Source organism: Columba livia, chromosome 7 (genome assembly GCF_036013475.1).
Source record: "Columba livia isolate bColLiv1 breed racing homer chromosome 7, bColLiv1.pat.W.v2, whole genome shotgun sequence".
In the NCBI taxonomy this organism is placed as follows: Eukaryota; Metazoa; Chordata; class Aves; order Columbiformes; family Columbidae; genus Columba; species Columba livia.
In genome coordinates, this window is record NC_088608.1 from 10,073,858 (window position 1) to 10,100,959 (window position 27,102).

Genomic DNA, 27,102 nt, shown 5'->3' on the forward strand with positions numbered 1-27,102 from the left:
TTTAAAATGCAGTAGCTTTTATTTATGTAAAAAAATCTGAAATTGTTCATTAGGAAAAGAGAGGTAGGTGTAATGTCATTTGCATCAACAGGTACATTCACAGGTAAGACAATGTGGTCTTTTCTAGCAAGATGTAACTCTTAACTAGCTACTAATTTCAAATTTTGTACAGTAGGTAAAATATCATCCAGGTTACTGATCTCTGAAACAGAATGAAAAGCATAAAAGGTAAGGTGTACGTACTCAGAAAATCTTCACATTCAGCCAAATTTGTAACTTAAATGTTAGAAATACAGCTAGGAAATGATATAAACTCCTCACGCATTTAATGCTTTTGGAAGAAACTCAATTTTTCTTATCTTAGGAGTTATATGATTGAATACATGCAACATAAAGTATTTTGGTCACTTCCTGAGGAAGGAGGGAAAGGAGAGCAAGGCAGAAGTTGGCACCTTCCCTCACATGCTCCTTGTGTTTTAGAACATCACGAGTAAACAAAACACGTGTTAGCTACTTGAAGTTTTAGGAGGAAGCATTGGCATGAAGTTAATTACAGCTGTTGCAAGTATTACTCACCTAGAAGACAGAGCAAATCTTGAATGAGAGCTTGAAATGGTGGAAAGAAGCACTCATGCTCTTCTAGCTTATTGATTATACTGAAATGTGCAAGTGAGACTGTCAGATAAGAGGTGCAAGGGTATTTTAAGTCCATCTCCTCGGCTGTTTTGCCATACTATGTCATGACTTTCTGCAAACACTGCTACTTAGTAGTACATAAAACCATCTACGCCAAAAATGAAACCTCCACCCAAAAAGCATTAGCTGTGAAAAGAGGATCTCTATTGTCACTGTTTCTGCCCTATATACATCCTTTCTGTCCTCCTTACATGGCACTAGGTAATTTCTGGACTGGAACATTAGTCTGTGTATGCTAAATATACTGCTTAAGGGTGGCTGACAGAGCTGCCTCAGAGGTGGAGCAAGGAATGTTTTATAAGCAGCTGTTCTCTAGTTAAAACCGTGAGGAGCGCAGAAAGGTTGAGGGAGTTCGCGTGGTTCATTCGACATGTGTCAGACTTGCTGCCTGCTGCAGTTCATCTTTAGTGTGTTTGCAGAGCACGTGCTGAATGCAGGCTCTTTGTCTGCTGCTAGTCTGTTGAGGATAGAATGAGATTTGTCCAGTTCCCAAAATGTTGGTAGGCAGTTTGAGGCATACATTCTCTTAGCAACTGCAATATTACAGCTGAAACCTTGCAACACTTTCTCCTCCCCACCCACATGCAGTGTTTGCTTTATCTCCTTATGAAACACACATCCTTAATAAGCTGCTTTGATCACCTTATCCATTCAAGCCAACACCATGTTTTGGAATCCTCTGGCCTTAATTTTTCTCTTTGCCATCTTTATCCTTCTGAAAGTATTCAAGATTTCTTTCAGGTAAGATGGTAACACCCCCTTTACTGTCACTGGTCACCAACTTTGTAACAAATTACTCAAGTTTTTCAGTCTTGGGTTTAGCCACTTGTGTCAATTACTAAATTGGATGTTTGAAGAATGGTCACCAGTGGAACAGCCCCACATACCTGTGGATGTCTTGGGTCCCCAGAAGCTGCTGTACCTGCTCAGTCACCTTCTCATTAATTATGTCACACAGTTTCCCAACAGTATCCACTACCACAGTGGGTGGAGCCGAACTGTCTGTGGAAAAACAAACACTTCGTGTTTCTTATAGCAGTGATAACAGGAAATTATTTCAGACACAATCCAATTCTTGCAGGTGCACAGGTTTTATTTGTATTTCACACATCTGGGCATACAGAAAACACCGTGCCCGCAGTCAGGAATAATGTTAGCAGGAATGGTAAATCTCTCACTAAGCCTTTAGTGGCTAAAAAACTTCTTAGAGCTGCATCTTTTCACAGCAGAGATGGTTCTAAAGGGCACCCTACAATGCCAGTGGAAATCAGCCAACTGGAATTATATACAGAGAGAGGTTAGCTTGCCGCAGCACAGCAGAAGCACAGCATAAGGGCTAGGCCAACAAGGAACCTGCTCAATAAGTACCTTGTTAACAGCCAGAACTTATTTTGGCATTGGATTTTACCTGCTTTGGCTGCTGTGACTGAAGGTAACAGGCTACTTGTCCCTTTCTCCCTCAATTTCAGAAGAACTAGGCTTGGAGATGACATCTCTAATTTGTGACTATTAGGGAGGCACAAGGCTCCCTGAGCCGAGGCGCTGGCTGCAGGCGGGCAGAGCGCTCCCCTCCCTGAGCCGGGCTCAGGAGCTCTCTGGCCATACGCCCTGCGCCGCAGCCAGACCTCAAACCCAGGAGCAGCAGCAGCTGCTGCTCTCCAGAAGTACCAGCCAGGAGGGAACAGGCACTGGGCACTCACCAAGCCTGCCCCCAATTACTGGCACTCCGTTTCTGACATTCAACAGCTTTTCAAGTTTAACACCCTAAGATGGAAGTTTCTGAGGACTGCACATAATTACACTGGAGTGAATTACTGAGTAGAAATCTACAGCAGAGGTTATTTTTTTCTTCAACGTGTCATCTTTCAAGTAGAGAATGAAAGATGGTAAAGAAGAATTATGGAATCAGCTCACAAGAAAAAGCTTTGTGGGGAAAAAAAAATAATCAATTTCATCTGTTATTCTATTCTTCTGCCTCCTTGCTATTCCCCAGCAACTGCTAAAGGCTTACAAATAATAGGTTTTGCTATTTAAACTCCTAATTGACAGCAACCTTTTATGATATACCTAGTTTACTCATTTCTCAGCAGCTCCACATATTTTCTGTGAAGACACCAGCCTTTCACTTGTGTTGTTCTTCCTTTTGGAATGGTCTGAACAAACGCTAGGTGGTCAGTCTTTACCTAGTCCCAGGAGCTCGTGGAGATTTCTCATCACGTTGGTCATTTCCCCAAGCTTTGTGTAAACCTCATTCATTCGTGGATAAACACCATTCAGAGAATTCACATCAAACAGCTTCTGGAAGTGAGAGACTATTGCAAACAGGGTTGGCAAGGACGGTGTCTGGCTGCTCTGTAGCAAGCAGAAAGAAAAACTCATCAATGCTCTTGCATAACAAAGCAAGGAGGCTTTTAAACTGTGAAATGTTCTTAAAACTGGTCTATGAAGAAAAACAGGTGTAACTTCCCTTATTAAATCACGACATTTCAAATATTCTTAAATATGAAGACATTTTAAAGAGAGATTTCAGACACAAATATCCAGCAGACCAAAACAGTCTGTTGAAAATGTTCTTCTCAGTAAGTACGTTTCTGTGCTCTCAGTGCTGACTCGGGAACAGACAGAACAGGATAACACCCAAGACTACAGGGCAATGCAAATTCAGCGCTGGTCAAATGACTCTGATGAAAGCAGTCTTCCCCAAGGTGAATTTATCCATTATGTTAAAATAGTCTTTGACTATTGAATATCTTCAAACAGCCATTGCTTAAACCCCATGAGGCTTTCAAATATGCAAATCTAATCATCATGCGAGGAACGCATTTAAGAATTCCACAGTAACTTGTGGTTATAAACCCCTGGTAAGAGTTACCTTTTCTTTATTTTCTATTTCTTCCAAAATTGCATCTACCATGAACTGGAGGTCTTCAACTCGTACGGATTCTCTGTTATCCTGTGGATCTGCAGTGTGCCAGGGCACCAATTCCAGAGACACTTTTCTCAGGGACTTATGCAAATCCTTTTCAAAGAAGGGAGGGGACACAACTTATTTTAGTAACTTCCAAAAGTTGTTTTTAATCAGAGAAACGGGCAGATTTTGTTTCTTATATGCAAAAACATTCTAGTACTGGAGACAGGTTTTAGTTTTCATGGAGTTTAAGAACGGTATTTTGCTTACATTCCTTGATTTAAAAAGAACACAGTCTAAAAATTAAAGTACTTCATATATTATAGTTTAAGTTAAATAAGAAGTGTTGGTCACACAGAGTTTGTTTTTAAGTAAAATTGATTCACTTGTATTTAGATCAAAAAGTTACTGTTCTGGCAAGACAAAATGAAGAAAGATAATCTATTGTCATTAATGTATGACATACAGAGACTCTAAAGCTTAAGTGTCTTCTTAGGAACTCAGCCAGTGAACAAACACACGTAGACAATGTACACCAAGAAACATCTCTGGCGTGTAGGCACACTGCACATTTTTCACTTTGCTATGGTTTTAAAGTGGTTTATAAACGGACAGCAGAATTATTTTTCAAATTTAACACCAAGGCAGGCAATAACCAAAGCTACACACACAGAAGAAAACCCTACATGTGGGGAGAGACAGAGGTGTAGTCAGCAGATGAAAGGAGGAACGTAAAGCCAAGTACAATAACACGTTACCTTTAGGGCCGTTAGCTGATCTGCCCACATTTCTATTGTAAGCGGAAGGTGCTCAAATCCACATTCTTGTCCATTTTCTTTAACAGAACTTTGCACCAGCCCTTTACTGCGCCTGTATATCAATGGAGGAGCTCTTGGACTTCGCAAAACAGAATCAATATGGGACAAAACCTTCAACACCAAATAACCAATGTTATTGCTCAAATACATATGACATTTTATAATAAAATCCCTATCTGCTACAGTCATGATTGTTTAAACATTAAATCATAAACAACTCCAATAAGTTACTATCAATAAGTAATAGATTCAAATATTTAAAAATATAGTAGCTACAATATATGTAAAAGTAATGCAGATATACTTGCCTTAGAGTGATATTTAACATTTATCTACTTGAGGCATTGTTACTACCACAGTTTATATTTCGCTAAGTTTTACTATATTTGCTTTTTTTAAAAAAATTCAAGGAAAAATAAAAGCCACTATCTGCTCAGGCATATTAAAAACTGTAATATAAGGATCTGTTGTTTTGCCCAAGACTTTGAACAAATCCCCTGTCCTGGGAAGACTTCAGTAATATCACTGATTTGATGTTTGCCAACAGAGTCTCTGCTTCCTGGCTGTATTTTCAGGTAGTTTACACCAAGATACACAAGAACAATTGAAAAAAAAAAGCCTACATGAACTGCCAAGTGCAGAACTTTATGCATCTTGTGTAGAGAATTTATTTGAACGCTTAGATTCAAAATCATGTGCTTCAGTTTACATAGTGAAACAAAACTCACACGTTGTATTGAATTATGAGATTGTTAGATACAGGTAGTTCAGATAAAATCCGCACACCTGTAAGTATTGCTGGCAAACTGCCTGCAGCTGGTCTCCTCCTGCAATACTCTCAGATTCTTTCTTCTCTTCTGCTCTTTCTCTGGAACTGCTCCCCGAAGATCTACACACCAAATACACACAGGGGTTACACAAATAGCCTCAGCAGGAGATAAATACTTTCAACCTAATTAGAGAACCAGGTATATTGCACTACACTTACACCTACAAAGTCCAGTCTCCATTTTATGATGCCTGCGAATAGAATTCCATCAAACTGGACTAGATGAAGAATATCGTAGTGTTTGTAAATATGATTAATTTATCTCTAGTCTCCAGGTTGAGGTTATTCCAGACTGCACGCTAACTTAGAAGGGACACCACCAGATGTACAGTTGTTCTGTTACCAGAGATTCTACTATGGCTGAAGAGTTGAAATTCAGAATTTTACTCAAAAGAGTCAAATTCCATCCTTACAGTCTTTATCTGCTTCTGCTTGAACATCTGTCCTGGCTTATTATCTATCTATAGCTTGCTACCCTTCTTGCAGAATCTAAGATGACTCTCTTTACCATCTGAATCATATCCACTACATAGGAGAAAAGATCATTTAAATACTCACAATGTAAAATGAAGAACTGAACATTTAAAGTTTAAGTCATGTCTTTTTCAGGCTACATTTTAAGCTATAGAATATTTAGCCTTCAGTATACATACGCACAAATGAGTCAGTGAAATTGTAGATAAAAAATTTGTCAGTACTGGATCTCTAATACCTTCAATGTATTTTCTTAGTAATGTTTCAGAAAAAAACTAAGTTAATTTCTAAGAATAATATGGACATAACCTGAATAGCTGCATCATTTTGCCAACTCATACTTTCCCTTTCTTAACCCATAATGTAACCAGTAGCTTTCTTTATAGCTCATGGAAGCAGCAAACATCACAATTTGGTCCCGTTGATACTGCCTGTGATAGCACTCAAATCAAATCCAGAAAGACAAAACGATGACAGACCCCTTGCTGTGCCCCCATTTGGGGACCATGCCACCCGTTCAGAGATTGACAGGGTGTCTTCAGAGATACAGCAGCGTTTGCTGCCCATAGCCAGGGTCTGAGAAACACTGATGAAGTACACGCTTCATAAGCTGCAGTCGACATTACTGGTAGCAGAGGATCTTTGCCTTAAAAAGTTCAGAGGACTCGTGAATGTTACTGAAGAAATATACTTACTGGATAGTTTTCTTTAAAGTTTTCTCTAGTTTTTTCACCTGGTGCTTGTAAAGCTTTAATTCCTGTACAGTTGGCCTGTTAACAAGAAAAAGTACTGTGTTATATGTCTTCCATTTCAAGGTGTCTTTAAAACTCAGCCAAGAGAAAAAGTAAGAGAGCTTTGCCAGTGCTGCAACATCATTCTGGGAATGAAATTCTGCAACATTTCTATGTGACAGCAGCAAAATAAGCACCAGTAGTCGCTGTTAACAGTATGGGAAGGGATGGCTGACTGTTGCTGCCGTATCTTAATTCTATTAATTGCTTTTAAAGGCAGATTTCACACTACACTTTTACAATTGCTGGTGCTTTCAGTTTCTTTCTTTGTAAAGTCAAGCCTACTGAAGTGGTCTTACAAAGGAAGATATGCGTCTTTTCTTACCTTATTTCCAAGTCTTTCTTGAGATTTATATTTTCAAGCAAAAGCTGTTCGTTCCTGGCTTTTGTTTCAGTAAGTTGTTTCTGGAAAGACTGCAACATGGGACTGTGTTACTTCTTTTATTTCGCTCCTTCCATAATCAACAAGCTTGAACACTTTAAAGTGTGTATAGATAAAGAAAGGTTCCCATGTGCCTATATAGCAAGACGGCACAGATGAGCAACTAGTTCACCAAGATCCAGAGCCAGCCGCATTAGGCCACAGGTGGAAAACCTGTGATGAAGGAGGGTCTGCTGAGCCCCCAGCAACAACGGCTCACAACATCGTACTGAATCTTTGCATGAAGACAGCAAACCCAATTCAGAAGACACGGTAAGAACAAGGGGATAGAAATCAAACACGTATGTTTCTATGTTGCTCTCGAAGGGTCACCCGTTAGAGATCTGCACTGACTTATTCTTAGCAGTTCCATACCGTGAGCAGTGCTCTATAATTAGGAGTAGCATCTAGATTTAAGAATTCTTCCTTGCTTTTTGCTTCTCTCTGTACCTGGTCTTCATCTTTTTTGTATTGCCTATTAGGAAAAATAAATTGTTTCAGTTTACTGTAATTTGATTACCTCAAAGATCCAAGCTGGTTTAGTTAGTAGTTATGTATGATAAGAACGTTTCCATAAACTGCAAAGTAAACAGAATAGAAAATCTGCCTTAAGATCCACAGCTCTATTATTTCTGGGAAGCTGTTTCATGTACTAATGAAGTCCACTTATTCCTCCAGATAAATTCCAGTACAAGCAAATCCCATTTCAGTTTTTGAGATAATCGTCTCCAATTCTAGGAATGTCTCAGGTTGCTGGTTGCTTTGTACCACGTAGGCACTGCAATAGAGCTGACAAGCTGATTTTCTTTCTGTTTAGGGCGATCAGTTGACTGAGCACAGCTAATGCAGTAATTCCCTGTGAACCAGGGAAAAAGGAGAAGGGGAAAAACAAAAACCAAAAGAATTATAGCTCAAGTGTCTCTAAATACCCCCCATTTCCTAGCTATACTGGCCTCCTGACAAGAGCAGCTGCTTAGCTTGACTAACACCTATTTCCAGGATGAATCCACATTTCCAAGACCATTACAATTCTCAACTGTTTCTTACATGCTAGTGATGTCTGGAACACAAAATATTTACTATTACAAACTTTAAGAACAGTAGGGAATAAAATAACTTTAAACAGTAAAGCCATAAGGCACTAGGTGAGACCTACCTTAGCTCCTTTTTCATCTGACTAATTTGAGATTCATAATAATCAATTAGACAAAGGAACCTGAAGAAAGGAAAAACGGTATTTTGAATTTCAGATATTCTCAAAAAAATCACGCCCAAAAGACATTGTGACCACCCCGCAGGAACAGCCCAACTTACAGAACTGCACTGCACTTCAGAGTGACTGCATCACAATGGCTTCTCTCATATCAAACACATAGTTTTCCAAAAATGTTGAGACATTAGCTCTATGCTAGACCAAAAGTGGTGAAATTATTCAAGAGGAGACAAAAGCTAAATCCTCCTGACACCCTCCTTATCTTGTGATGACCTCTACCAGCAATCTTACAAGCAGGGCAGAGTCCCAAACTCAGCGACCACCACAGGAGGCAAGAACATCTGTCTCCAAAGAAACTAGAAGTGCCTGGAAAACCAGGCAACATCAGCACAATAAAGTGACGGCCACCTGAGGCCTGAGAAGTGGTAAATCTCTGATTGTAGAAGAACTGTGGAGATTGTACTGCAAGAGACAGGCACAGAATATTTCCTCAGAACTGTCACTAAAGGACCTGGGAAGCCTGACAGCAAACCTGCAGTCAGCAGCTGCGAAGACCAGTTGCACTTCAGAAGTGACCAGAAGTGACTGCAAACTGGACAGGTTGTCAGTGGGTTGTTTGGCTGGTTGGTTGTTGGGGGGGTGGGTTGGGGCTTATGATGTTTGTTGTTTTTCTTAATTTACATTTAAAACGTTAGAACCCCCGGATGAGATCACCCCAGCCCATACTGCAGTTCCAGAGCAGAGTGGATCATTTCTTTCTCTTTGCTGACACCTAGTGTATACACAGGCTGATAATTTTTCACTTTCTGCCATAGATTTATCCAGCTCGTATTTGTTATACAAGAAAAAAAATACTGCATTGATGCACCTTTACAACAATTCATATTTCTGCTTGCACTCCTAAGGTCTCCAGACATTTTTTTCATATAAATATTGAGTTACTTTAAAATCCTCTTCTTCATTTAACATTACAGACCATTCACCAATGTAAGAAAATTGCTTACTGCTGATCCAGGAGAAACTTCGGAGCTCTTTTGCAAAACCGACAAAGCATTTTGTTTTGAGTCGCCACACGCTGTTGCTCCTCCATCCCCACTTTGCAGAGCTCCTTCTGCAAACGGGCAATAATCTGTTCCTGTTCTTGCAGCTTTTCCTGCTGCTGTTGATATTTTGCCTGTGAAGAGATAACGGGAGCGATATGAAATTATTCTAACCCACATGCTGGAGACTGCTTTACATGCCCAAGTAGGCACCTGGTCCCAAGGAAGTTCAATACTTCTTTTGTAACCATACCAAAAAGGCAGTGAAAAGTAGAATACAGGTATTTTTCCAAGTTATCACTAGAAAATTCTGTATAGATTGAAAAATCCTAGCTATAAATAGTGTATTAGCTCTATGACGCATGTTTATTTTAATCAATATTTTTAGAGCTCTTAAAACAAGTCAAAAGTTTGAATCCTCAGCACCATCTGAATTACCTGGGAAACCTGTTGATCTTTCTGAAGTTCTCTGACTTGATTCTGTTGCTGGCAAACTTTAGCTATTGCCTCATCTTCCAGCTGACAAATTTTGGACTTAATGTTTTTCACCACATTTTCCAAATCGTTAGCCCGTTGTTCTTGCCGAGATGCACGACCTCGTTCCTGTCGTATCTCATCTCTGAAAAATATAAATAAATCCTGTGAAGGACAGACATGACAAACGTTATCTGATGACAGTGGCAGCAGGTACAGGAAATACGCTGGTATGGGAATGAAATAAGAGCGGCAGACGAAATAACGTAAGAGCTGGAAAGGAACTAGGCCAACGTTGCTGCATATTGGACAAAAATCTCAGAAGAAGGTCTTAGGCCTCAGGTTTGACAGGAGCTCCACCTGGGAGAAGACAGACACTGATGATACTTTACATTAGCAAGTATTTCCTTCCACTGTGTCTTACCTAAGAGAGTGATTAGTCTCCATAAGCCCCTGCATCATTCTCTGGTGTCGGTCAGTGTCTTCCAGCAACGTTTTTAATGCAAGTCTTATTCCTAGAGAAGACTGACAGTCTAACACAAACATGTCTGGAGATACAGAAAATAAATAAAGTTGTCACTAAAGGCTTTTAACAGCTGAAGAAGATCACATCTCCGCTACCATTTGGAAGCGACAGCTTTAGAGATGCCTTACGAACTTAAGGTTGATATTTTAAAATACAAAAACGTGTAAAATTGGCATTTCCTTACCTGATATATTTCTGCAGCTTGTGGGGGCAGCAAGACTCACGGGTTTCAACCCGTGGCGCATTAACAGCTTGTTTAGCTTTTCCCACTCTGCCCTCTCCTGCTGCAGCTGGAAAAGGGGAAGAAAACGCGGAAACCTGAGTTGTCAGAGCAGCTCACGGCCTCCTGTCCATCCTGTGGTGCCGGCAGTGGGGGACACCAAACGCCCCCAAATAAAAACAAACCGACCCCGAAGCCCCAAGAAGTCCCAGCCTCTATACGAGAGCCTGTGAGAATTTCCAACAGGACCGGTAAAAAACGCTAGGGGAAAAAACGTACTTAACAGTATACCCAGTTTTCCTGATCCCTGTTAGAAGGGCAAACATATGCAATGACCAAAATTTACCTTTTCAAAACCCCAATGGGCCCCCGGCCCCCTGCCCCAGTCCCGAGAGAAGCCCTCAGTGGCCGCGGATGCCGACTTTAGGGATCTATTTTGTCTGTTTTCTTTTTGCTCTGTTTTCGACTACCAATCAGCCACAGCCGGCACCTGAGCTCCACCACGGTACCTCCGTCATGCCGAGAGCCGCTCCAGGAGGGGCCGGGCCCCGCGCCGCCGGCCCCGGGAGGCGGGACACGAAAGGGGTCGGTTACCGGGACGCGGAGCCTCAGGAGATCCCCATCGGTAGCGGGAAACTGCTTCGTACGGGGCTGCCCGCGGCGGGAAGGCGCGGGGCCAGCCGGGAGGGCGGAGGTTAACGGTCGTGAGGGGAGGGTGGGGAGGGAGGAGGCAGGAAGACACGCAGGCGGCCGCGGGGCGGCGCTGGCTGCACGCCGCCATTTTGAGGCGCAGGGAGCCGAGGGGGAGGAGAGGCCAGGCCAGGCCGACGGAGGTAGGAGCGGGGCCGGGAGCGGCGGGCACGGCCGGGCTGGCCCGCGGGAGCCTGACCGCTCCTCAGGCGCTGCAGCGGCCGGGCGGGAGGCAGAGGCAGGCGCCTGGGAGCTGGCCGCTCGCACCGCGGCGCCTTTCCGGGGAAAGCGTCTCCCCGGGCTCCTTGGAGACGGGCTGGCCGGTGCTGGAGGAGGCGGCAGAGCGCGTGTGCTGCCGCCTGTTCGCATCTGGAGTATTGCGTCCAGTTCTGGGTCCCTCAGTTCAAGAAGGACAAGGAATTGCTGGAGAGAGTCCAGCGCAGAGCAACAAAGATGATGGAGTGGAGCATCTCCATTATGAGGAAAGGCTGAGGGAGCTGGGTCTCTTCAGCTTGGAGAAGAGGAGACTGAAGGGCGACCTCATTAATGTTTATAAATATGTAAAGGGTGAGTGTCAGGAGGATGGAGCCAGGCTCTTCTCAGTGAAAACCAATGATAAAACAATGGGCAATGGTATAAACTGGAACACAGGAGGTTCCACTTAAATATGAGAAGAAACTTCTTCTCAGTGAGGGTGACAGACACTGGAACAGGCTGCCCAGGGGGTTGTGGAGTCTCCTTCTCTGGAGACATTCAAACCCGCCTACACACCTTCCTGTGTAACCTCATCTGGGTGTTCCTGCTCCATGGGGGGATGGGACTGGATGATCTTCCGAGGTCACTTTCCAATCCCAAACATTCTGTGATTTTGTGATTCTGCTGCATTGGGCCCGGCCCGCAGGACGGCTGTGGGTGCCGGCAGGGCTGTGTTGGAGGCAGCGGTGCCTTCCCACTGGGTGCAGGGCAGCATGGCCACATGCAGTGAGCTTGCTGAGGAGAGATTTAGAAATGTCACTGTCGAGACTTTTTTTAAATAAAGCTCTTTGCTGGCAATAAATGTGAGTGTTAGGGAGGTGTCTCTGGAGTTTATACAGTTCATGCAGTTCCCAGTGCAGTGTTGGCTGTGTCTGCCAGCAGGAGTGGATTGGGTGGGTGCAGAGCGGTAATCCTGCTCTTGTTTTCAGGACTAGTTCTTGTGTATAAAGCAGTAAATCTCATTTTGGGCTGCTGAGTTGATTAACACAAAACATGGTGAAATGAGATGCTGGGCGGTAAGTGCAAATCCCTTCCCTTGGGTCCCAGCCAGGGAACAAATGTCTGAGGGCAAACGGCAGCATCTGCTGATGGAGGAGGCACGGTGGGACCTTCACACTTGGACCGTGTCCACTGCCCTTCGGAACACAAAGCTGGCCTAGAGTCTGGATTTTGTGCTCAGAAAAAAAAAAGTGTATTACAAGAGTGTTTGGGATGTTTCACAGAATGGTTTGGTTTGGAAGGAACCCCTGGAGATCATCAGTCCAACCCACCTTCTAAAGCAGGTTCACCCAGAGCAGATCACACAGGAATGTGTCCAGGTGGGTTTTGAACGTCTCCAGAGAAGAAGACTCCACAGCCTCTCTGGGCAGCCTGTTCCAGGGCTCTGGCACCTCAAAGTAAAGAAGTTGCTCCTCATATTCAGATGGAACTGTCTGCGCCCATTGCCCCTCATCCTGTTGTTGGGCAGCACTGAAAGGAGCCTGGTCCATCCTCTTGACACCCACCCTTGAGATATTTATAAACACTGATGAGATCCCCTCTCAGCTTCCCTTCTCCAGGCTGAACAGACCCAGCTCTCACCGTCTCTCCTCATAAGAAAGATGCTTCTCCATAAGAAAGATGTTTCCTAACCCTTTCAACATTGATCCTAAATTACCTGCTAAGATTCTTGTAGCAGGGCTGCGTGCTGCCAAGGGTGATGCCATCTCTGTGGTTCGGCTGTAGACATGTGCCAGCTGCCACCTCTTTTGGCATTTCTTTTTGTGCCTGAGGCCGCTTCTTGTGTGGATGAGGTGATAGGAACAAGCGTGGGTCTGTCCTGAGCCCCTCAGTCTGTCCCAAGCTCCTGGTGCCCACTGCTTTGGGGAGGAGGGTAAGGGGGAAGCACAGAAATACACCCCGCCTGTGTGCCAGGGGACACCAGCCCTCACAGAAATCAACCTGTCACCAACCTCCCTGGCATTTATTAGGTGGTGTACGCTGCTCACTACTGTGAGAAATGAATCCTCATGTCCCCAAAATAGTTTCACTGTTTTTAAAGCTTATTTTTCAGTGAACAGAGATGTGTGTCATTCCTGATAAAACCACAGACAGTAATACAGCAGTGTACTTGAGTATCTTTTAAAATAGAAGCTTAAGTCAGAGTGAAGGAGGTTTGATTTTAAAATGCTCACACTCCTCTGTTATGCTTAGACAAGACCCTAGAACTTACAACTTTACTTAATTCTTTTTTCACTGAAAAGTCCAATTTATCGAAAATTCACTCATTTGCACTTAAATTATGCTTCTGATACGCGTAGACAATGCAGATAGCTCTCCACAAATTAATTTTAGTGAAAAAAAACTGAAAGTAAGTCAGCAGTATTGTAAAACAGAGTAATGGCCTAAAAACCTAAGAAGCAAGTGATTCATGTAGACACTATGATTGAATTGCCAGGTCAAATTGCTAATACATCTGTTGAAAATTATTAGAGTGGTTTAGAAAAGCTAGTAGGTTTAAATTGTTGTTGCCTGTGCTATTTTACTTTCCCTGAGGTGGCAACAGTGCCCAGTTTGTTATGGTTTCTGGCTGGGATGGGCAGCTCTGGATTTAGTTCCTGCTTTGGTCAAGTTGTTAGTTTCTAAGCTTTTGCTCACAAGTTAGACGAACCATTTTGCCATCAAATTACTGACAAATGCGTGATGTGCTAATAAAGTTAGGATAAATTGCACGTATTAGTTTTGTAAAAGAATACTTAAATTTGCCTTTTTGTTTAAACTGAAAAATAATGTTTGTATATCATCATATATGCGGTAGTGCATGATAGTTCATGATGCTTCTAAAAATGGCCTTTGTTTTAAATGGAGAAAACCAGGGAAATTTAGGCCTCAACACTTTGCTGCTGTTCTGCTTTTCTTTTTTTTTCTTGCTGCTCATTGGATTAAAAGCCATTTTGGTTACTATGGCATCCCGTGAGGAGGTTACTATCTATGAAGATGAAGTAAGGTAAAGAATCCTGACTGTGGTATGAGCAGATTTGGAAAGAGAGCCACGGCTTCCATGGCTAAATGAAAGAATGTCTTGCCAGATTTGCTCTTCTGTGGGTGTCTGTGTGTGTAGAACTGCGTTTCTGAATGATGTAGGCCATGTTTAGGAGAAAAATTGCAGACAAATCGTTCAAACAGATAATCGCTAAAGTGCTCATCTTGACGATTTTTCAAGTTCAAAAAACTAAAACACTTTCTTGGAGACCAATCAAAATACTGTATTTAAACATTTGCCAAGAAACTGCAGAACTGTCCAGGAGCATTTGAATTCTAAGTATAATGTTGTAACTGTCACCTGAAATGGACGTTTTAGAGGTTACATATGTATTTTTATATATATTGTGTATATATATCTTTGTATGGTGTTTGTCAAAGTGAGCCTGTTTAACTGTTTATATTTTGTCGTATTTGAATGTTTGAAAAACATGAAAATATAAGCAGTTCTGTAAGCATATTCTTTCAAGTCTCATTTTTCATTTGTACAATGTGACTTGCCCTGAAGCGGTAAAGCTTTGAACTATAGACATGAGCAGCTGAACTTTTTCAATGACAATTTACTTTTTTTGGTGTTTCCATAGGTCTCGGTACAGCCACTTAGAGAAGATGACAGATTTGGTGGCTGTTTGGGAAGTAGCTTTAAGTGATGGTGTTCATAAGATTGAATTTGAACATGGGACCACTTCAGGAAAACGTGTTGTCTATGTTGATGGAAAGGTGAAATTGCTATGTGCTCAAAATTCACTGTGATACAGATTGTATAAGTGCACTTCCATGCAACAGGCATCAGAACAAACAAAAGACTAATAAATGCAATTGAGGTATATTCAGTTAATTAACTTCATCTGATTTAATGAACTGCATTATTCTTTTTGTTTTCAGTCACTATTAAGGTGTGAGTATTCATGAATACTTTGCTGTCCTTGGGCAGAGGCACTCTAGACATACAGAATATTGTGTCTTTACTCATGCTGAAATAAGTTAACTACTGAGCTGTTTCCTGAGTTCTAGTTCAATTTTTTAATACTAAAACATGCATTCAAGTTTATCAATTAACACCCATTGTCTTTGTTTTATTCTACAGGAACTAATAAGAAAAGAATGGATGTTTAAATTAGTGGGTAAAGAAACATTCACTGTTGGAGCATCTAAAACAAAAGCTACTATTAACATTGATGCAGTCAGTGGCTTTGCATATGAATATACCTTGGAGATCAATGGAAAGAGCCTCAAGAAGTATATGGAGAACAGGTCAAAAACAACCAACACTTGGATATTGAGCTTGGGTGGTATGGACTATAGAGTTGTTCTAGGTAAGTAAACATTGAATGACTTCATATTGCTGCTTTTGAATAGACTTGTGTGTGCTTAATAACTGGTAATTAAGAGAAAGCACAGTTCAGTGGTTAGCATGTGAAATCCTGGGTGGTCTGGAAATTTGGAATTAGATGACAAAGTCTGAAAACTAATTATCTTGTTACACGTGTGTGAGGCTGGCGTGAGTGTTCTGTTCTACAGCAGCATGGGCTAGACTTAAAAAAAATAATTAAAGAAATTTAAAGAAAAAATTGGAAGGAATATGGCTTCTGTATCCATAGGGCTGCCCTAGCAAGGCAGTTCTCCAGGTGAAGCGTGGTGCACAAGTGTTACACATGTTGTGATCAAATATGCTGTGTGTGTAAGTTTTGTAACCAGGTAACTGAACTACCTGTATCTAACAATCTCATAATTCAATACAACGTGTGAGTTTTGTTTCACTATGTAAACTGAAGCACATGATTTTGAATCTAAGCGTTCAAATAAAGTTCTCTACACAAGATGCATAAAGTTCTGCACTTGGTAGTTCATGTAGGCTTTTTTTTTCAATTGTTCTTGTGTATCTTGGTGTAAACTACCTGAAAATACAGCCAGGAAGCAGAGACTCTGTTGGCAAACATCAAATCAGTGATATTACTGAAGTCTTCCCAGGACAGGGGAAGTTAACTTCCACTTAAGTATTGCTGCATGGTTAGACCTGGAGACAAGAGACAGTGAGCTGTGATTTCTTCTTAAGCCCCAGGACAGAATAAACTTCCCTAAGATGAAGGGAGGTGTGGATGAAGGACAATTTTAATGCCAGAAATAGATTAGTTTCCTCAGACTTTTAACTTCCCCACACTTACTTAAAAGGCAAGCAGTGTTCAGCTCTTTACTAATGTCCTGTGGATGGCACTGTCAGTAATGTGAATTCCAGAGCAAAGTAATTTAAGGAGGATGTGCTGGGAGAAGTAAAAGAATATTCTATTTCAAATGAAAAAAAAAGCTAAGACTCATATTTAAAGTGGTACTTGAGTTTTAAAGGAGATTTTAATAATACAAACAGTTAGATGCACCGTCTTCAAGTTTTTCAGTTTAAAAATGTCAGAATATCTCTGACAATATTCAGAATAACCCAATGTCAATGGTCAGGGCTAGGGAGACGTAAAAATATATGTTCATAGCAAAAGCTGTTTGCCCATTGATAACAGTCTCCCATCTCCCCAATATACAAACCCTGTAGCCCAGCCCAGGTACTAGGGCTAATTAGAAACTTCTTTTGGGAACTAAAAGTAAAAGTCAACAAGATTTTATTTTAATTCCTAGATCTTCTTGTCTGTAGGGGAAAAAAACCTATCTTGTTCTTTCTACTTTTTGTTTTCTTTTCACAGAAAAGGACACTATGGATGTGTGGTGCAATGGTCAAAAAATGGAAACAGCGGTACGTGATCATTTCCAAAGGCTTTCACAGGCTGTGGGTGGATAACCTAAGCTTAGCAAAATAAGCCCCAGAGAGGCATGTAACTTCACTTTACCACAGAGTATGAGCCAGGGCACTGTTAGTCTGTTCCAAATGTCCTTTTCTGTATTTTATAACTGACACTGTTTCTGTTAGGATGCTAAACATCTATGTGTTTAAGGATAAAGCATGTTTTTGTTTACACATTTAAGACAAGCAAAATAAACCTTCTGGGTCAGTTGTGCAGAGTTTTTAGTGAGAAGACTTTCAGGGGAGTGCAGGGGACGTGAGTTTGATGCAGTGTGTAGAGCCACCTCATCCAAACCTGCTCATGTTAGTGGTGCCTGAAAGTTGAACACATGAAGTCTCTTTACGACTCACGATTTTTTTTTCCCCCCTACAGATGGTCCCTAATACTTGGACCTTAAGAGTCTCGTTGGAATTAATCAAATCTTGTCTTTCTGTCACATCTGCCTTAATTTTTACAGCAGGTTGACAGCTAGAAGGCTTAATCTATTTGGTGTCTTTTTATATGATGATGGCTTTCAATATGCATACTATGTAGGCGTCCCCATCCTTGCAGGATGTGCTTTCTCACCAGAGGGTTTTCACTGCCATAATTGGCCCTGGATGAGGGCAAATTGTAAAACCAACAGTTTTGCTGTACTTGAGAACAAGATGAAAAGATTCACCAGATGTTTCTTTGGTAATTGGTAGGAAGAAACATCCTCTCTCAGTGAATCAGAAGTTCTGCTCTTAATGGTTCTCAGCCTTTTCTATAGTGTAACGAATGCACTAGGAGATACTTGTGCAACCTGTAAGTACAGGCTTAGTTGTCAAACTGTGCTTGCGTTAGAGCAGCACAGAGATTTCTCTGCTCTCCCAAAGATGGTGACAAAAACACAGCCCTGTGTGGCAAAATCCGTAACAGGAAATGACATAACTGCAGCAGGAGCTGGGTATCCAAAACACACAACTGTTCAGGGATCTCTTTGTCCTTCTATAGAAAGCACCACTAACTACTTCACATTCTACTGCCACTTCAGCATGGGTTTGTGTGGTACTTATTGTCTGTCCTGCACAGTTCTGAAGGAAACTGTCTTTTCTGGTTTTGTTTTACTTACAGGGACGAGTTATATTAATTCACAAAGTCTAACTTTACCATTTCTGATTATGTGGAATTTTGATTGTCATCTAATACCCACAGAGCTTTAACTGGACACCTTGGCAAAGCCCCGCTTGAGATCCTCCAGCTTTGTTCAGCACTTGTGCTGCATTTGTGACCGTTCTAATTGTGGGAACTACAAGGGATCTTGCTTTGGAAACAGTCTGATGCACTCAAGCTTTTATTTTACTAAAATAGCACATCTGTGGTTTTTTTTTTCTTGTCTCCTTTCTCCCAGGGTGAATTTGTAGAAGATGGGACTGAAACTCACTTCAGTGTTGGTGATCATAGCTGCTGCATTAAGGCTGTCAGCAGTGGAAAACGAAAGGAAGGGATTATTCATACCCTAATTGTGAATGACAGAGAAATCCCAGAGGCTGTGGAGTAGCCCCTAGTTGACTGATTAGTGTAGGACTAAGATCAGGAATTTCCAATTACTGTTGTAATTATTTAATATGTACTACTTGGTACATTTAGTTTGTGCTGGGTTTCTTTTCTAGTTTCTGTATATGAAATCATTCTGTTTGAGGACCAGATGAAAATAATTATATATAACCTCTTACATTACCAGTTTTTAAAAAACTATATATACATATAGAATATATATTATCAAAGTGCAGAGAGCACAGGTGAACTTAAGTAGAAACTATGTACTAGAAGAAAAATCCTCGCTATAATAAAATGCAAGATAAATATTCAGAAAGACTGAATCCTTATAAACTGCAGGTGTACATGGAGGGAGGAGGAATCATACTGGGCATTCATGTAAGCTGTTAAAATTTTCTCAGTAATTATTTTTTTTCTATTAAACTGACTACCGGTGTTTTTCAGACGCCGTTAAGAAGAGTTACAAAGTTAATAAAAAGGTTATTAATTAAATACATTTTTACCAGTACTTGTGTCACAGTATTAAAATAATACCGTGCTATGAAAACTTTTCTTTATTCCGAGTAGGATAAAAAATGTTTCGTTGTGCCAAAAAAAAGTCTTTGAGGTCTTCTGAAAACTGATGCTCATTGCAGCTGTGTGTTTTTCTGGCAGTAATGTGTGAATCGAGAAACATGAGGAAAAATGGGACAGAAATAGAGGAGACTTGGTTGCTTAAATTGAAATGTTAAAGTAGAAATAGAATAATTCTGTTTTCAAAATTCCAGCATACTATCTAAAAGCAACCTTGGGATTTGTGTGAAAACAAACTTGTATCTGTTAAGATGGTTCTTACAAGTTCATGGGTTTTGTTTTCGGTTGGTGTTTTGTTTGGTTGATTGGTGTGGGTTTTTTTCTCATTTAACATTACACTAGAGCATACACTTACTATAAAAGCTACCCTTTAGCAACAACAGCTAATCTTAACACTAATTTTTAGAATATTAATTTAAAACTAGTTTGCGATGGTTCAAAAATATTTTCCACTAGCAACCTCCCTTACAGTTCAGAATTAAGACTCTTAAAACAATTTCTTTTGCATACATGAGTGGTTCCTAGCACTATGACTATTATCTTGGGAGTCACAGATGCAGCACAAATGTGCTGGGAATTCATTAACAAATTATTTTGAAAAGTTTTCTTAAATACTCATTTCATCTATGTTTTGTGGTTCAGACTGCTCTCCATTAGCACAGTGCTTTACATGTGGATGAAATGCTTTTCATATGACCATATCTTTGTTTCTTAATAGTTCTATGCAAGACTTTCTTCTCCCCAGATAATTACAGTTTTAACCATGGATGACTTGTCAATCCAGAAGAAGATGTGATATTGACAGATAAGCCTTTATTTCTGTGTGACAACACTGTTATAAGCTGTTCAGGTGTTCAGTTTAGGCCATAACTGGTTTTAAATGCTTCATATTAGACAAATCTGGTAGTAGCTCTTAGTTTGAGGCAACAGATTTGTTTTAAACCTTGCTAACGTCACAAATAGTGTCAGGCTTTAGTACAGAAGGTTTCCAAGTACCTGACAGCTGGACTGAATCCCCATTTACATTGAAATTAGTGTAAGACCTCTGAGGCTTTTCTTTAGGTCACTACAGAAGCAATGTGAGGATATCTACAGTTGATACTGTAATCTTTAAAAGATATTGTTAAAGGTAGGTTAATTGAAGAGCAATTTCAAGCTGTAACTTGAACTAGTTCTCTACTATTTTGTAGCCTTTCAGAGAGATTGAATACCACTGAATAATCTGAAGCTCAAATACAGTCCAAGTCATGTTCTTAAGACTATGTGGAAAAATAACAGGTTAGTTGACAGTGTCATTCAAAATTTTTATTTTGAATACATTTATCTGCAGTGCTCAGGATCTCTTAACTAGCGAAAACTGTTACAGCAACTACTGTTAGAAATTGTGAAGTATTGCCTCACATTTGCCATAACTATGTGTATTTAATAGCATGTCCCTATGTGGGAAATGGCTTTCCCCTGATACATTCACCTCTTTAAGTTTGCTGGTTTCCTCAGAAGGTCACATACCTCTCCCTCACTGGGGAACAAGTCAACAAATATTGTGGAAGGGCCCCAACACCGTTGCAAATGACAAAGGTCTCAGGATTGTTTACATCATCTACTAAGCTGTCATAGACCTGAATGGCATCACCCTCTGCTGCAGGTGGCATAATGTAAGATGGCTTGCCTTGAGTGTATAAGCCTGTTAATACATCAGCCTCAAACACGTACATTTTAGAGTTTGTTTCCCACGTGTTTCTACCCTCGATTAGGCCTTTTGGGTTCCTTTTAAAGTAGATGCCAGCGCCGTATTTTTGTTCTGGAAAACAAGAAAGAAAAAAATTTCAGAAGGACGGGGTGGGGAAAGAAGCCTTTAACAATTGGTTCTTTTGGGGTTGTAGTACTAAGAGACTGCTTCTTGATTCAGTATGACATGTTACTGCTTAACACGTGCCAACATTTTGGAAGTAATCTGCGTTAATATGCTAGCACTGCCCTCCCATTGAAATAATAAGCAATAACAGCTGATGGCCATTCCGTTTTAATTGCTATTCCATTGATGATCATTTGGATTTAACTGTTAATCCAGTGATAGAAAGTTTAAGATATAATGTATTTATATAAACACTTCTGTCATCATGTACTAAGGACTCTGATAAGCACCAGAGGAGGTAGGATTTTAATAATGCAAAGTACAAAAAAACCCCACCAAAAACCCCTTCAGTATTTATAAGGAGAATGCTGCATAAAAATGCTATTACCGTATCGTGTGGAAAAGTGCAAAGAAAGGAAATTCGACTATCATCCTATTTATTACTTTGAAAGCATGAAAATGTGCCATGTATGTTGTACAGTCAAAGGCAGGCCAATCTTTTTGAACAGTTTATTGCCTGAAATCCCAATTCACGCTCTTCACTTATTGCAGGATGAAGCTTCTGCTTCTGAAAATGTGTCTACTACAGTATTTCATAGACACCATAATTTTCTTCCTAAGCGCACTCCGGTTTGAATGGCAGTCTGCTCAGTCAGATCATCTGCTGTCTCTGATCACACCTGATCTGAGCTGAGGATGACGCTAAATAACCTTTAAAATACCTTCAAGCGTCAGTTGTTCTCTGATTCCTTTGAACATGTGTTAAACAACCTGCTGAATACATGTTTGAGTAAGGAAATAAGGATGTTGTCTGTCTTTAAAGAGCAACGCAACAAAATAAAACTCAGACATGGCATTATGTGTGTATTAACAACTCTGTCAGTGTCTGCACTAGGCTAGAATCCAGGCTTATCTTTCCAGAGCCTTACTGACTCTACAGTATCAGGAAGGAAAAACAGGAAGATCTTACTGTAGATAAAAACGTAAGCTCATGTGACTCTAAATGCAGCTTTTCTGATTTTAATCCAGCTTTAGTAGTCAGTCACTGTTCATTTTGATTAAAGATGCCAAAGCAAGTTATTACCTGTTGGTGGAGAATACATCCTGTGAAAGCCAGTCTGGCACACCGAGCTGCAGAACTGAGCAGGAACGCGCTGGTACAGCTTGGAGGTTACTTTGGATGTACCGTGTTTTTCTTCTATGTTTCTTTTCATTTGTTGGAATGCAGCAGATAAAAGAGGATTATATATCTTTTCAACCTGTAACATAAATAATAGTGTAGCATAAGCAAAAGGAGAGCAATATCCATGAAATCTGTGAGCGCTCTTGTTCAGGCTGTGTTCTTCAATGTAAGAACATGTGCTTTAGGTTATATACATTGACCACACAGCAGATAAGGTGTGTGACATGTGCAGCTGATCGACAGGAAAAAGCACCATGGCACTGTCCCATGCCTCTCACTGAAACCTGTGGGAATACGTCCTAGTGTACTGATTTCCAGGTTTTGAGCTATGCTGAACAGATTATCAACCATATGAGAGAATAAACTCTGTGAGTGCTTATTGTAAAGAACCGCAAGTGTCCTGTGAGATGTGGAGAACCTCAGCTCTCGATCAAAACTTTAGAGCTCTTGAGGGAGTTGAAAAAAGGGCCACAGATAAGAGGACCCTTGTGGTAGGTTGTGTGTGGAAAGCATGGCGGGGTGCAGTGTAACACAACGCAGAACTCCAGGCGAGCTGGCCACGCTGCAGCGCTCGCCGCACACCTGAGTGCCGCAGGCTAAAGTCAGTACCAGGGGCCCGCAAGGCCCTTCTCCAGCAACCCGTTCACACCAGACCTTTGGCTGCTCAGCTAAAAACAAGCAGGTGCTGAAGCACCATCAAGCTTCTGCTCTCCTAAAAGTTGTTTAACTGAGTTATGAGCAATCCTGAGTGTAGTGCTGTTCTAAATTCTGACGTAGCTTTGGCATTGAGACTCAAAGTATTTAGTTCTGCAAATCAAGAAGCAGTTGCATTCATCCAGTCGGTATTTGCCATTATTTCACTGTTAAATACCTTTCCCGTACAAAAGGCAGTTGGGCATGTGGCAGTCTGGTTTCCAGTTACTGTTACTACTAGGCACACAAATCCCTGCGTACAAACCTCTTTATTACTGTGTTACTCCTCGCGGTCCGTAAAGCCCTGATAGCCAAGCGAGATCCCAACTACAACGCACTACTAATCAGATCATAACTCTGACAAATTCAGTTTCTAATTTTTAGTTTCAGTCTCACAAGAAAGCAGAGACACTGCATTAGTGTCCTGGACTATTGCACTCATTCTAAAGTACCAATCTTATGTTTCTCTAGAGTCCTATGAAGGAACATTTGCAGCATGAAATAAGCAAAAGAATATACAGTAGAGTTAAAAGGACTTCTCAGAATTTAACCACACTTTTTGAGTGACTATTTGCATTACATTTAAAACATGTTTTATTAGGAGTAAAGACTATATCTATTTTAAGGATTATGCTGATTTGATCTTAACTTTTAAAAGCAATATGTGGAAATAGTTCATCTTTAAGCATATGTTAAACACGTTAGTTCAAATATATTAGCTAAGATTTAGTTTTTCCATGAATACCCTCATTACCTTGAGAACATGAAGCCCAGCTTTTTCAAACTGTTTCTGTCTGTCTTTAAATTCCTGAAGGTGCGATTCCACTAGTGAAATCTGGATGCATTTAGTAGCATGTGTCTTGTGGAGGTGTCCTCCTGAAAGCTGACCTGCTTCTGGTTGGCCTGGATACAAATAATGGAGTAAAATTTTCATGTATCCTAATATCTGAAGCAAAAGCAAGGAGAAGGAATCCGATACTTTATTTTGGTAGTTTAGTCAAGAACAAAGAATGTTAAATATTCTCCAAAGTAATGCCAGAGGCTAATATTGAGCAGGACTGATAGATATATATTAATTTATTCATTTTTTTCTACATTTATTAAAAAAACCAAAGAGAGAGGGAACCAAAGACAAGCAATTTATCCTCTCCATTACATCTCTCCACAGCCCACCTTCATATAATAATATCTATATTGAATGACTACACAAACACAAGGAAAAACAGATCACCCAGAAGCTTTTTGTAATGCCACTGGTCTAACAACTCTTAATGGAAGTCAAGGACTCTGCAGAACAAGTCCGCTGGTGGGTCCTGGAACAGTGGTCCAGCTGTAGCTAGAAGGAGGGCTCAGCAAAGTTATGTGTTAATTAAATGCCAATTTTCTAAGTCTCCAGTGGCCAGGTTTTGAAGTGAAGCTGTCCTGGAGGAAGCTGGAGTTACAGCTGGCTGTACAGCAACACCAGCCGCTGTATAAACTCTGCCCTTCTGGGAGTATCACTGAGTAACCAAAGCTACCAAATGGTCTTGCAGGGGTTTATTTGACAGAAGTACAGTAATGTCAGTAATTAAAGCAACACTCTATGTGTGTGAACTGAATGTACCTCTGTCCACTCTCAGCAATATAGGTATGTGTTGCTTCATACTTGACCTTATTTAGGCACTTATTTACTTAATGAGTCACTTATTTACATACCCATTAACAACAGCAGTTCCTCTTGTTTGGCTGTGGTCTTCTCTTGCATACGAAGGAGTAATTTCTCAGTTGTGAGCACTGCATCAATCACAGCATTGGGAGGGCCCTGAAATTCCAGTGTTGCTTTCCCATCTCTCACGTCTTCTGATACACATACGCTAGAGTGCTGCTCTCGAGATAGTTCTGCAAACTCTTTTTTACCAAGGCTAAATATATAGTTGTTTTCAATAACAGCCCAGTGCCTTTCCTGAATTTGTACGATGCTTTGGATCCATGATTCTGCTGCTTCCAATGCTGTACGTGTGTTCCCTTTAAGTTCAATAGCCGGTTCATTATTTGCAGTCTGGTTTATGCTTTGACTGCCTGACTCTGGACCTGGAAGAAAGATTGTTTTTTTTTTTTGTTTAATACAAGTGCATTGGAAGAGCAAAGAGCTTTCAAGTGCTGTCATGAATTCCTATATGTAATGCAAGATGTACAGTGCAAGAAACACATTACTCTTCTGGTATGCTCAAAAAAAGATATAAGAAGATTCCTGGAAATAAAGTTTCCAGGGGAAAAAAAAAAAAACACCAGCAAACACATACACATGCAGAATTTGTTTGCCTTCCACTAAATGACTTCCAACAAGTTAGGCACTGGTGATGATCTTTATGCTTCAAAATCTTATAAGGGACTGGCCAGTTCCATTCCTATTCATGCAAAAATGCAAAGCACTCATACATTTTTGCCTCCCCCTTTCCCCAGGATGCATTTGCAAATACTGAGTTCTTTTTAAAGGAATGTGATTTCAGATTCTCAAATCTGGAGCTCTTGTTTACTTGAAATGCCCCTTCTGTGCATTACTTACTCAAATGATCGTTTCTGTTGTACTGTTGATTTTTTCCCAGTTTGTCTGCTGCTGAATAAAATTTGCTCAGGAAAACCTTAAAAGAGAAAAGTTTAGGAGCAGTTTGCAATCTCTGTTGTCAAATATGCAATTTCTCTCTTCAGAACTTTGTTAGATGAGCAGTTTTCAGCTGTAGTTATAACCCTACCGCCCCCAAATTCTGAAATTATGTTAACAGCTGGCATTTGTCAGCTTTTCTCAAAATGTTATTCCTGACAATATCAAATGCCTTCCTGTTCTTCTACATCTCCTACGGTAAGACACCTTACACACTGAATGGCACCTTTACCACCTCGTTGTGGTTGTGGCATAACTAGAATTCATGGAACCACTGTAGATAAAAGGTCTTCATTATTTGCAGATTAATGTGGGTGAATCCTTACTCAGTTTTAAAACCCAGACTATTCCCCTGCCCCAAAGCTCCTCTTTGTGACCACACATGGAAAGCTGCTGAGAAGCACAACTCTACTAGGCAGTGGATTTGGCATCTGACAAATTGCCTTGCCTTCTTTTTTCAGCAAAAAGAATTTCTGCTGTGCCTTGGTTATCAAGGGATCAAGTGATGAGCACATTGCTGTCATACAGCTTCCTTTAGAGTTTATGGGACTGTAGAATCGGAATGGTTTGGGTTGGAATGGACATTAAAAATCATCTAGTTCCAACCCCCTTCCACCTAGTTCTTGCATCTGTTGAAAGAATGGGTGGTTGAAGTTATATGGGAACAAAAGCAAATTCTGTGCTTTTATAACAGATGGCTAAACTCTCTAAAATAGTTGTGTGTTAGTCACATCAGCCAAACATTCGAAAGCTGAAAAATGGCACTCTGCAGTTGAAATTATCCATTCTATGTTTGCAACCCTTCTATCTAGTTGGGTCATCTAATGTGCTGATAGTGTTCTGCTCTAGGAACTTTATATTAAAAAAAAAATGTTACAAAAATTGCAAAAGAGGAATAAGTTTACCCCCTAATGAGTTAGGAGTAGACTCTTATAAATTCTCTGATAATCATGAGAATTTCAGAGTACCTTCCCCTTGTTATCAGATCACAGGGTGAAGACTCTTGGTTTAGTGAAGAGAAAATAAAGATTAATAATAGCTGTTAATGAGATAAATAAATTCATAAAGGGACCTGCTGCTCACAAATGTTATAAGTAGTACAGAATTCAGATTATCTTAATTTGTAGTCATCTATGGGAATGTTTTTAGTTTGGGGTTTTCCTTATTGGTAGTTAGCAAATTTGTTACCTGACAGCCATCGTAGTCATCTTGGCACAGGACAAACTGCACATCTATCTTCATCTCAGGGTGAGCCATGCCAAAATTGAAAACCTCTTCAATCATGATCTCTGCCACTATATCAACAGGCAGCATTAATGACCAAATCCCATTTGCTGGAAAAGAAACTGAGGAAGGCTCATGGTGCTGCAAGGAACACAGGCACGTTGTCACAACAGCTTTTAATTCCTGCAGGAAAAACAAGTGTTTTAGTCCTCACATCACTCAACTTGAAAATCAATTCAAATCCAAT

General features: G+C 40.6%; 3 protein-coding genes across 22 annotated transcripts in view; 1 reads left to right on the forward strand and 2 right to left on the reverse strand.

The window, feature by feature from the left end:
• Nucleotides 1-11,122, reverse strand: CEP70 (centrosomal protein 70). 6 transcript variants are annotated; one of them, XR_010473986.1, is made up of 16 exons: nucleotides 10,920-11,122; nucleotides 10,375-10,480; nucleotides 10,089-10,212; nucleotides 9,629-9,809; nucleotides 9,155-9,324; nucleotides 8,094-8,153; nucleotides 7,313-7,412; nucleotides 6,842-6,930; nucleotides 6,421-6,495; nucleotides 5,209-5,311; nucleotides 4,363-4,533; nucleotides 3,569-3,715; nucleotides 2,880-3,048; nucleotides 1,584-1,698; nucleotides 577-1,153; nucleotides 1-202 (listed from the first exon to the last, which is right to left on the reverse strand). XR_010473986.1 is itself a non-coding variant. In XM_065070452.1 (16 exons), exons 1-16 carry the CDS (start codon nucleotides 10,926-10,928, stop codon nucleotides 141-143), a joined length of 1,761 nt encoding a protein of 586 aa, XP_064926524.1. In that variant the 5' UTR covers nucleotides 10,929-11,122; the 3' UTR covers nucleotides 1-140. The 6 variants fall into 6 exon arrangements, 5 of the variants coding, with proteins under 5 accessions (XP_064926524.1, XP_064926525.1, XP_013223321.3 ...); XM_065070452.1 differs by having other exon boundaries at nucleotides 577-656; XM_065070453.1 differs by having other exon boundaries at nucleotides 577-656; nucleotides 10,901-11,092.
• FAIM (Fas apoptotic inhibitory molecule) overlaps nucleotides 10,980-27,102 on the forward strand; it is a 20,389-nt gene continuing 4,266 nt past the window's right edge. Inside the window, exons 1-6 of one of the 4 annotated variants that reach the window (XM_065070463.1) lie at nucleotides 11,164-11,243; nucleotides 14,284-14,341; nucleotides 14,961-15,096; nucleotides 15,464-15,692; nucleotides 17,067-17,116; nucleotides 18,538-19,194. In XM_065070463.1, the coding sequence (XP_064926535.1) occupies nucleotides 14,298-14,341; nucleotides 14,961-15,096; nucleotides 15,464-15,692; nucleotides 17,067-17,116; nucleotides 18,538-18,687 (609 nt within the window). In that variant the 5' untranslated portion in view covers nucleotides 11,164-11,243; nucleotides 14,284-14,297 and the 3' untranslated portion in view covers nucleotides 18,688-19,194. Of the gene's footprint in view, nucleotides 11,036-11,141; nucleotides 11,244-14,283; nucleotides 14,342-14,960; nucleotides 15,097-15,463; nucleotides 15,693-17,066; nucleotides 17,117-18,537; nucleotides 19,195-27,102 lie in introns of those variants that run through there. The other 3 variants (XM_021291195.2, XM_005505106.3, XM_065070462.1) reach the window with 3 other exon arrangements.
• The window catches only part of PARP9 (poly(ADP-ribose) polymerase family member 9), an 11,862-nt gene continuing 4,812 nt past the window's right edge, over nucleotides 20,053-27,102 (reverse strand). For all 12 annotated transcript variants that reach the window (XM_065070437.1, XM_065070447.1, XM_065070445.1 and 9 more), the window contains 6 exons: nucleotides 26,820-27,038; nucleotides 25,536-25,611; nucleotides 24,686-25,060; nucleotides 23,745-23,893; nucleotides 22,199-22,373; nucleotides 20,053-21,060 (listed from right to left, as the gene is read on the reverse strand). In XM_065070437.1, the coding sequence (XP_064926509.1) occupies nucleotides 20,753-21,060; nucleotides 22,199-22,373; nucleotides 23,745-23,893; nucleotides 24,686-25,060; nucleotides 25,536-25,611; nucleotides 26,820-27,038 (1,302 nt within the window). In that variant the 3' untranslated portion in view covers nucleotides 20,053-20,752. The remainder of the gene's footprint in view (nucleotides 21,061-22,198; nucleotides 22,374-23,744; nucleotides 23,894-24,685; nucleotides 25,061-25,535; nucleotides 25,612-26,819; nucleotides 27,039-27,102) is intronic.

What these genes read in the sequence shown, in the direction of transcription:
- CEP70 (XM_065070452.1), bottom strand. An exon ending in AAGCTGCAGAAATATATCAG is followed by an intron (nt 10,213 to 10,374) that starts GTAAGGAAATGC and finishes CTGTATCTCCAG; the next exon opens with ACATGTTTGTGTTAGACTGT. An exon ending in AAGATCAACAGGTTTCCCAG is followed by an intron (nt 9,325 to 9,628) that starts GTAATTCAGATG and finishes ATCTCTTCACAG; the next exon opens with GCAAAATATCAACAGCAGCA.